At 46.3% G+C, this 10,794-nt stretch overlaps 1 protein-coding gene across 3 annotated transcripts in view; it reads right to left on the minus strand.

Annotated features, from left to right (window-relative positions):
• The window catches only part of BNC1 (basonuclin zinc finger protein 1), a 28,808-nt gene extending 19,076 nt beyond the window's left edge, over window positions 1-9,732 (minus strand). Inside the window, exon 1 of one of the 3 annotated variants that reach the window (XM_055362803.2) lies at window positions 9,591-9,732. In XM_055362803.2, the coding sequence (XP_055218778.1) occupies window positions 9,591-9,689 (99 nt within the window). In that variant the 5' untranslated portion in view covers window positions 9,690-9,732. Of the gene's footprint in view, window positions 1-8,150; window positions 8,644-9,590 lie in introns of those variants that run through there. The other 2 variants (XM_055362804.2, XM_019010301.4) reach the window with 2 other exon arrangements.
• Window positions 9,733-10,794: the final 1,062 nt, after the last annotated feature.

Genomic DNA, 10,794 nt, shown 5'->3' on the forward strand with positions numbered 1-10,794 from the left:
CATACATATTCTGCAGATGGGGACATTAAAGTTCCACACAGTAAAGACATTTCATTCATTGAATAAGTATTTACTGAGCATTTATGAGCCAGGCATTGTTCTAAATTCTACAGATTAAAATGTTGAACAAAACTGATAAGGTCCCTACCTTCAAGGAGCTTATATTCTAGAGGGCAGAGACAGGAAATGAACAACAAACAGTATCATTTCAGAATAAGGCAAGTGTTATGAAAGAACTAAGAAGAGGTCGGGCGCACTGGCTCACGCCTGTAATCCCAGCACTTTGGAAGGCCGAGGCAGGGAACCTGAAGTCAGGGGTTCGGGACCAGACTGGCCAACATGATGAAACCCCATCTCTACTAAAAATACAAAAATTAGCCAGGCGTGGTGGCGCATGCCTGTAATCCCAGCTACTTGAGAGGCTGAGGCAGGAGAATTGCTTGAACCCGGGAGGTGGAAGTTGCAGTGAGACGAGATTGTGCCACTGCACTCCAGCCTGGGCGACAGAGACTCCATCTCAAAAAAAAAAAAAAAAAAAAACTAAGAAGAAAGCTATGCTAATGATTTAACTGGGTGGCATGGAGGGATAGGGACAGGAGTAAGAATGTTTTAGATTGAGTCATCATCGAGAGCCTTTGAGGAGGTAACATGTGAATTGAGTCCCAAGGCATGCCAAGGAGTTGGTCATGTGCAGACTGGAGAGAGAGGAAGTATTTAAGGGAGAAGGCATAGCAAGTGCAAAGGCTCTGAGGCACAATAGAGACGGGTGTTCAGGGAACAGTTAAGGGGCCAATGTAGCTGGAGTGAAGTTGTTGAGGTTATTAGCAGAAAATGAGAATAAGAGAGGTGTCAGAGACCACTCTGCATAGGACCTTGTGGAGCAGGTGAAGGAGTGTGGATTTTAACAGTAAGCCTTTTTTTTTTTTTAATGTATGAAATGAATATAATCTCCCTGTTAAAAAGATACCTCTGGCTGCAGGGCTGGGGAGCCTGAGCTCCTTCCCCTTCACCTCACTGGGCACCTTTCACTGAGAGGTAGTAAAACCTAGGATTGGCCTCAACCTATGTCTTACTTCCAGTTAAGCCATGTAAAAACTTCAGCACCATGCCTTGGTGCCTTTGGCCATCATGTGGGCTGGAAACCTACTCCTGCCTACCTCAGAGGCCTGTTAGCCATATTAATGTGGATACACAGATGGGGAGCTGAAGCGATCAATCAAAACAGTGAGACTGTTACTGCTGCCAGACCCACAACAAGTAAGTTCTTCGGTCTTCTGGGCTCTGGTGGTCCGACTCTGCACAGAGCTACCAAAAATATCTAAGGTAAAAGCCCCTAAAAAAGTTGCTTCACAATGAATCATTCCTGCAAGAGGCAATGAAACAACTAAAACTCCAAACCAACACCTAGCACTGGGCCTGATACTTGGTAAGCCCTCCACTGGTATTATTTGAGAAAGTAAACGAATGATTGAACAAATCAATGAGAGAACTGTACTATGCTTATTGATTATTAATCTTTTTCCCCCAGTTATCTTTTTCCCCAATATGCCTTAGTAAAAATAAATTTAATTCCAAGTCTCAGTTGGTGGTCAGGTGACTTAAATACTGACCAATGGTATACAATACAAATTGTTGGGTGAAGTATTGTAGAAAACTCCTCAAAAATAGCAGATGACTCTACTGTAAGACCTGTCTGCCTTTCCCTCTTCCTCTTTCTTGGAACAAGAACCTGATGGCAGGAGCTCAGATACCATTTTGTGACTATGAGGCAATACCGAGGTCATGCCCTAAGGATGGCTGAGAAGAAAGAGTAGCAACTATTATTTAGGAATTCTTTTAATTTGCAGCCAAATGCAGTTTCTAGTTTACACACTGATCTTCCAGTTGACTATGGAGAGGGCCATGTAAAAACCACGTGGAAAATGACTCACTAGCAGAGATTACCGAAGTTAAGTTTAGAGTCTGTGGTCCTCTCTTACGTGTGACATTCTAAGGCTATGCCAGATTCTCAGTGGAAAAAAATCGTAACTCTTCAACTTGAAATTTAAAAACCCAGTCTGGCAAACCACAAATCACTTTTTAACAGCCACCAAGCTTTACAATAAAAATGCTTCAGGATTTTCTTTTTTTGAGACAGGCTCTTGTTCTGTCACCCAGGCCGGAGGACAGTGATCACTGTTCACAGCAGTCTCTACCTCCCGGGCTCAAGGGATCCTCCCACTTCATTCGCCCTCCCAAATCCCACATAGGCGCATGCCACCATAACCAGCTAATTTTTAAAAAAATGTTTTTATAGAGACGGGGGTCTCACTATGTTGCTTAGGCTGGTCTTGAACTCCTGATTCACTTTTTTTCTTTTTTGGAGAGAGTCTGGCTCTGTCGCCCAGGCTGGAGTGCTGTGGTGGGATCTTGGCTCACTACAACTTCTGCCTCCTGGGTTCAAGTGATTCTTCTGCCTCAGCTTCCTGAGTAGCTGGGACTACAGATGTATGCCACCACACCCGGCTAACTTTTTGTATTTTTAGTAGAGATGGGGTTTCACCGTGTTAGTCAGGATGGTCTCTATCTCCTGACCTCATGATCTGCCCACTTCGGCCTCCCAAAGTGCTGGGATTACAGGCATGAGCCACCGCACCTGGCCAGTTTTTTCTAAGTAGTACTTTTTAAATGTTGAATATAGATAATTGTTGCTAACGTGCGTATCAAAAACTGCCAATCAGGACACATAAAACAAGACATCTTTTAAAGCAGCTGGGCTACCTTTGGTGTCTAGGTGGAGAGCCTGGCTTCACTTAACCTGTTGTGAAATTGTCATTCTTACTCTTTCTGTGGCTGCAGAGCTAGCCTTCCTGGTTTAGGAAACTGCATCATTCAAGGGTGGGAGTTAATTCTCTACCCCACTGCTCTTTGGAGCTGCTCTGCCTCTGCACTTCTTACTTTCCTTATTAGAACTGGATTTTTTTTTCTCCTTACCTTCCCACCTCTCACTTTTCACTCACTTCTTTCACTTTTTCTTTTTCAGTTTCCCATTGTTTTTCCTACATATGCAAACCCACAGAGGTACAACTAGGATTCTGAAAAATAGTATCACCCTTTGCCAAATAGGTAATAAGGACAACCGGGAAGAAGAGAGGTGAAGCCCACTAAGTCCTTTAATGTGAGGCAGCTTATCTGCAGGTGAGAGTGTCGGACTTTAGCTGACCTTGATAAACACACATGGGGCAGACACTCAACACATCATGCCATCATCTTCCACTAATAGTTTAAGAAAATGATAATCATTTATTTAACAAGGTTTTTATTTGTTTGTTTCTAAAGCATCTACTATGTACTTGGTAACCATGGGGAGCTTCATGGAGATACAAAGATGAGTAATTGCCAGTGTCTGACACTAGGGAAGACTTGAATGACTGCAAGAAAAATCACACAACTGGGTTGGTCAAAAACAGCAGAGTAGAGAATATGATTTGTCAAAAATTAGCATGAGTCATTCATTGTGTTAAAATCTAGGAATTCAAAATATACTCAAAACAAACAAAACTCATTGGCCACTTTTAGAAAATGCTAGGAAACCAACTAACTATTCTGAAAATTGGTAAACAAAGGAAAAAAATCAAGTATGTATCCTTTGCTATATAACCTGTATTTCAGGGTAAAAAAATCATTGATGAGACAAAGATTATCTCTGAATGTGGATCAAATAAATGAAGAACTAGAGTATCACCATTCCGCAACTCCTAATGAAAAATAGGAGGCCATTTGTCTCTGGACTGAAGGATACATACCACCACACATCTGGTGTTCTTGATAAAAAAGTTCAAACCTGAACTGGATCAAGCCTCTTACTCAACTCCAATTTAAGAATATACAGGAGATACAGGAATGTTTAAATGATACTACAAGGAAATAATCATTGAAATTCAGACCAGGGAGCACTCTACAGGACAAATGATCCAGCTTTTTCAACAAATAAATTGCAAGGAAAAAAGTAAAGTATGAACCTATATATTAAAAAAGACAATGTATGGACCTTACTTGAATCCTGATTTGAAGAAACCAACTGTAATATAAAGTCTGTCAGGTAATCAAGGAAATTTGAACACCAATTAGAAATTTAATGACATTACAGTTATTGTTAATTTTTTAGGTGCTCTATGGTATATTGCCCTGGTTTTTTAAAAAAGAGCCTTTGTATTTTAGAGCTTCATATTATAATATATATGAATGAAATTATATAATGCCTAGGATTTGCTTTAAAGTAATCTAGTGTTGGTTATGATGGGGGGAATGGGTAGGAAATACAGATGAAATGAGACTGGCCCAAAGTTGGTAACTGTTGAATCCCCAAGCACATATTACCAAGTTTCATTCTAATTTTGATTGTTTGAAATCTTCTATAATAAAAAGTGAAAAAAATAAGTCAAACTCCTACTCTCCCCCAAATTAAATAGTTTGAGTGGGATAGGAGAAATGGAGAAGTCAAGGTTGTACAGAGAGGCCAGAGAGGGCTTCCTCCAGGAAGAAGGCATGCTCTCATCAGTGGACGCAAGAAATACCACAAGCCTAGGTACAAAGTAAAGCTTACCATGTACATATGTGTCAGGCCAAGGAGCCTGGGCCACAGAGCACAGGTCTCTGTTATGGGCAGTGAGACCTACCTTGAAAGACAAAGTAAGGTGGGCCTGGGCTGTCCAGATGAGCAGCCAGGAGTCTCTTTATTGGGTTCATAGGATCATTAGCTTTCTAAACAATGGGGAGGCACTGTTTACCACAAGCATGGTTAAAAGGAGATGTGGGGAGCCTCAGAAACCAGGTAGTCAGCATTTGCAATATAAACACAACACTAAAGGAGAATGGACAAAATCTGGTTTCTCACTGCAAGTATGAGGATGGAATGAGAGACCAAAGAAGACTGAGGGCATGGAGAAGGGTCTGGCAGAGAAAGGGCAGGTGGAAGGTAGAGCTCCTTCAAGTGACAGATATTGATTGGGCTGAGTCTACCTGTGAGTTTAAAGTATACATGACACATTTGTAGTGTTCTCTAGCTGCTTAGTTCAAAGACTGTGATGGGGAAAATACTTGTTCTTTTGATGTCTATGAATCAAAGTATAAACTCTGTGCCAAAATAATTTAATGTCTGTGCTTTTTTTCTTAAAATTATTAGTTTCAAAAACTGAAAATCTATGAAATAGCTGAAAAACATGCAAACATTACCTTAAAAGCCAAGCCAAATATTTCTTCTTTAAAAAAATTTAAGAACCGTACAGAAATGTAAATTATATGGATATATTTTTTCCTTTATAACCTAAATTTGGGAAACCTCAGAGGTAATCTTTAGAAACCTTTGATAACAAAAAACCAAAAGATATTAATTGCATGTAAAGGGAATTTTCCGAACATAGTTGAATCAGCCTGAGGAAAAAAATACAGAGCAAAACACTTACACTTTAGCATAATTTTACCTAAGTTACATAAGCAATGCAACTTCACTACTGCTGCTGATACAAAATAAAGACGAAATTGTGAACATTTCTAAGTAAGATTTTGTGAAACATTCTTTTGGGGACTCATTGAGAACTAGGTTTTTGAAACTAAGTTTTTAAAAAAGAAAAGATCAAACGTAGTTAATTATGCCATCCTGATCCCTTGCTTCAAATTCAGTGTGAAGTATCATGAAATGCTAAGAGTTGACAGTATAAAAATTTTACCTTCATAATGAATAATGCAAGAAACAATTAGAGGACTACAGAAAAAGGACAACACTTCCGGAAGCTGATGGACAACTAGAAAACAAATTTGAGGTTTGAGTATTCGGTAGGATCACACAAATAATCTGTAGGAGGAGACAATCAAACTAATCTAACTATATGAAAAAATGTTAGAACCCTGAATTAAGAGTTTACCTGAGGCAACTATTTCCCTATGGACAGGGCTGTTTGGACCTGACCCTCACATTTTATTTCTCCATCTCTCTTTTGTTTCACATTAGTTGAATGAAATTATCATTTCCCCAAGGCAGAGTCCTCCTGTGATTTGTTAGGCTGGTTTATAATAATGAGTCCATGTGTGGAAGGCAAGAGTGACAGTCTGTTTGCCTATAGCTAACTATGTGAGGTTTGAGAAGGCCCAAAATTGGACCCTGGAGAAACAAGTCTGTTCTCTGTTTATACCCACCCTCTTTGGCTAAAATAGGCATGTGTCTGTGCAGAGAAATGGTGTCACAGTGGAATCTTGGAATTTCCAGAATTAGGAAAAGGACTTCAAAGAATGACAAGATATGCAGAAATAAGGTTTTCAGGTGGAAACCAGTTTAAAAGGAAAAAGAAATGCTTTCCAGGTGCTTCTTTTGAGCAGAATCCAGTTATCTTTAACATCTCTCAGAGAAGTCATCAAAAATAAAGAAACAAAAACTCTGCAGTAGAACACTTGGAATTACGTAATTAAAAGAAAAGTACCAACTCCCTAAATCTTGATTTTAGATACTAAAAAGATGGGTGGCTCATCATTGAGATTTTACCTTAGCTAAGGTATTTTCAGTTCTTTCTAAAAAGGACAGTTTCTGACAAAAGTAACCCACTCCAAATGACATCTGTAGAGGAGAAAATTCACCCTGGGGTGAAGCACACTCCTGTAAGTAATTTCCCCTGTGGAACCTTCAGGGCATCCCTTTTAATGGCCACATCAAAATTACTTCTAAAGCCACATACAGAAGCTAAAAGACACTTCTGCCCCCCACTCCATAAGCTGCAGTTTAATTTTACTGACAAATTGAACTTTTAAAATGTTTCCCTGTTTATACTTATCCCTAGGCATTCATAAATGACAAATGTGTGCTTAGGGACAATTACTTTGTTCCACAGGGAAACCTGTATGGCTTTTCTCTCTCATCTATCCAGTTGGATCGTCTTTCCAATCTGATGATCTTGAGGTACAGAAAGTGGGCATGGGCCTGGGATGCAGGCCTAACTGCTACATGGGGGAGATGCAATAAAAAATAAAATAGCCCTCTAGTAAATCTCATGCTTCCAAGGCAATTACTTCATGTTAGTCAATATTTCTAATGAGAATTATAACCACAGCAAACAGATCACTGTAGGTATCAATGGCCGAAGAACTTTAACCACTTTCTGAAGGAGGAGAATGTCCCTAAATCCTTACTAGTCTGAAGGGACACTATAGGTACAGATGATATTCAAATTAAATTATGCAGATGCCTGAACATAATTACGAGTTCCCAAAGTGTGAGCATCATGTGTGCTAGGTGAAGATTTCACCACCTCTTCTCAGCATTTAACTACAACAGGAACACGCTCAACCAACAGTTGACTTGAAATAGTAATAGTTTCTTGGTGAAATTAGTTAGCAAACTTATTAGATGAGAAATCAAACGATGACTCGTATCTTATTCGTTTTAACCATCTGAAAGTATGCCAAAAAGAATAAAGTTATTTCTCAAAATTCATCACCACAAAAGGAGAAGCTATCTTTTCACACCTCTTTAAAGAGCAAATCAAATCCAGTACAATTTGTAACATCTAAAGTAATGTTCTTTTATATGATGTACAAAATTTTATTTTGACAAACTATTTTAACAAGGTTTTAATATGTATCAACGAATCTGGGAAGAGATCACTAAAAAGAGAGTCAGTGTATCCATCACTGAACAAAAGTTTCAATACATAAACACGTATTTGCAAACTCAGGGTCGAAGACTTAGAATCTTATCAAGAGATCCCATAAAATCGAATAGCAAATTAAATAAACAGCGAATGAAGAAAAATCTGCCAAATGCTGTTTTTCAATTCACTTACTGTCAAGCCAAAATCTTGTCGCTTTGATGAAAAGAATATATTTTTAAAAAAATTGTTGCTACATCTGCTCCGTGGTCCTATGCAGTAACACATGTTCTCTCTCCCTCACACACACACTCTCTCTCTCCCTGACAGGGATTCCCAGGACACCGGTGGGGCCTCTTTTAGGCCCCTTAAGTGTTAACAGCAGAGGCCTGGCTGAGACCAGGCGTCTGGGCCGATTTAAATGCCCTGGCCTTCAGAGGACTGCGGCGAGCACAGCCATAAAACCAGGGGACGTTACCGAACCCCCGAGCGTCTGATGCCCCCCACCCCCCAACCACACAGAACTTCACTCACACAATTAAGGCTGGGAGATGGCATTCCACTTAACTGTCAGACTCGGAGCGGTGGCAGCCCCGCAGCCACAAAGAGATGCCTTAAATGAGAAGAACATGTTTCTACACCGCATTTGTGAAAGTTTGGCTCGGAGCTACGCGCTGATTAATATCAGATCTCCTTCACTCGCCTCGCCACAATCTTGTCACATCTGGCTGACAAATCCTGAGGAACTCCGGCAAAGCCAGGCGGCGGCGGGGCTCCGGGTCTGGGCGGCGGCTCCGGAGGAGCAGCGGGAGACCCCGCAGCGGCCTCCTCCTTCTCCGCCCGCGGCCCCCAGCCTCGCCGCCGCCGCCCGGCTCCCAGCACGGAACCGACGGGGCGCTCCCGAGACGGGCGAGCCACGCGCTCGCAGGTCCCAAGGCCAGGCTGGGCGGGACTGTTAAGGGAGCTCGAAGTCGGGGGCCGGGGGCTTCCCGTCCCGGCGCTTCCCATGCAAACCCCTGAAGGAAGCGGCAGGCGCAGCCGCGGGCTCCGCAGCCCAGGCCCACTTCCTGTCACTCCAGAAAAACCTCGGGGCGGCGGACGCGGCTCGGCCCGGCTTCCAGCCCAGAGCCCAAGCGCCTTAGCCCCGTCCCAGCGCTTCCTGAAAGACGGGCCACCTCGCGCGGAGCCGCGACAAGGACTCCAGGGTCCGCAGTGAAGCTGGTCAAATCTGCCCCGCACACGGTCAACGCTCGGTCTATGTCCCGGAAGCTTTCGGACCGGACCTGTCTAAATAGCGATTTTCAGTCGTGGGTTTTTTGTTCTTGTGGGTTTGTTTTGTTTTTTGTTGTTGTTGTTGCTGTACAAAAGATTTGTCCCGCAGTGGACGGGAGCCTCCTCACGGCCACCCGCCCGTCTCCGCAATTCTCCTCAGAGTGACCGGAGGCTGCCGCGCGCCCCGTTCTCCAGAGAAACAATCCCCGGAGAGAAAGACGGCCAGTGTGAAATATCAGCTGTTTCACAAATTCTGAGGTAAAAGAAAAAAAAAAAAAAAGAAGAAGGGGTCGACCCCCACAGGTGGAAACAGCAAGTCCTAACGTCCTGGGCTGAAGTCTGTCTGGGGTGCGGGCGGCAGAGAGTGGCGTGTAGGGTACCCGCCGAGTGCCGCCGCCGATTTCCACAGGCTGGCCCGCCGGCACCTCCGACGCGCCCGCTGATCCGGCGCGGAGACCGTTTGGCAGCTCCGGGACGTCGGGCAGGGACGGGTCCCAGAGCCCCAACCCCCCCCCCCCCGCCTCCGGGCCGGAGACCACGGTCCCTCCCGCCGCGCCTCGGGGCCGCGCTGCCGCGCAGGTAGCCAGCTGGCCCTCGGGAGGTGGCCCTCGGGTACCCACGGGAGCCGGAGCCCAGCGGCGTCCCGGGCCGCCTGCCCCGCGCACAGAGAATCCCCGCGCCCGCAGAGGGCGCCGCGCTTACCTCGGCCATCCTGCGACCGCTGCGGTGCCGGGGCTGCCGGCGCGTCTCCCGGGCCCGGGCCGCCCCGCGTCCGCCCCGGCTCGGCGGGCGCCGCCGCATCCACGCTCCGGCCGTCGGGGCGCGACCCGGCGAAGTGGGCGGCTCCCCAAGCGCCCAGGCTGCGCAGCACGATGGCCGCCCCCGCCGCGCACCGCGTGTGCCCGCACGCCCGCCCCCTGCGCCCCGGGGACGCCCCTCCGCCCCTCCCCCTCCCCCTCCGCCCACCGCGCGGTCGCCCCACGCCGCGGGCGCTGCTTCGCCGCCCGGGAGGCCGCCTCCCGCCCCGGGACCGGATAACGCCCTAAATCAGCGCAGCTGAGGCGAGGCCGTGGCCCCCGCAGACCGCGGAGACCTCGCCGGCGGCCGGCGCGGAGGTGTCTGCCCCCGCCGGGCTTGAAGGCACTTGTTGGTAAAAGACACAGACGTGTCGGTGTTTGCCTCTCCCGGGGAAGGGCGAAACGCTCTGAAGTTCTCTGGCGCTCTTCTCAGGAGATGATTCGGCCTCCCCTCCTACCCTGGGGCGCCCTCGGGGTCTCACTGCCGCCGAGGAAGAAGGCAGCGCCGCCCTCGCCTGCAGAAACCTCATTCCCGAGAAAGTGCGGGACGAGCGTCTTGGGATGTGGAAGAAGGGGGTCGCCAGGAGGTTTTCTTAAGAACTCAAAACAAGCCCCCCCCCCCCCACCGCGCGCGCGCACACACACACACACACACACACACACCCACACCCCTTCCCTTGGGTGGTCTGAAGAGTCAAAGTCCCAGCTTGACCACTTTCCCAGGACAAATGGCTTTGCTCTCTGGGCCTCAGTGGCTTCAGTTGTAAAGTGGGATTAAGTTTTTCGCGTCTTATTGGATGCTAGGGACGGAATGAAATGTGCCCTGGAGCAGCCAACTGGAGGTGGTGGCCCCGAGAGCAGACGCGGAGGGGCTGAGGCCGCAAGATCCTGGAGCCCAGGAGCTGACGGAGATCGCCCACAGCTGCTGCAGCAGCGCCCGGATTTCTGCTGCCCCGGGGCAGGGCAAGCCTCTCCCAACCTCTTCAGCTCCTTAAAAGGAGTCTGTAAAGGCTAGACTGGGGGGGGCGGCGGGGGTCCTGCTTCCTCTTCCCTCAGTTTCTTCCACCTGCCTTGCTGCTGGTGGGGATCCTTGAAAAGGAAACAAAGCT

This window comes from Gorilla gorilla, chromosome 16 (genome assembly GCF_029281585.2).
Source record: "Gorilla gorilla gorilla isolate KB3781 chromosome 16, NHGRI_mGorGor1-v2.1_pri, whole genome shotgun sequence".
Taxonomy (NCBI): domain Eukaryota; kingdom Metazoa; phylum Chordata; class Mammalia; order Primates; family Hominidae; genus Gorilla; species Gorilla gorilla.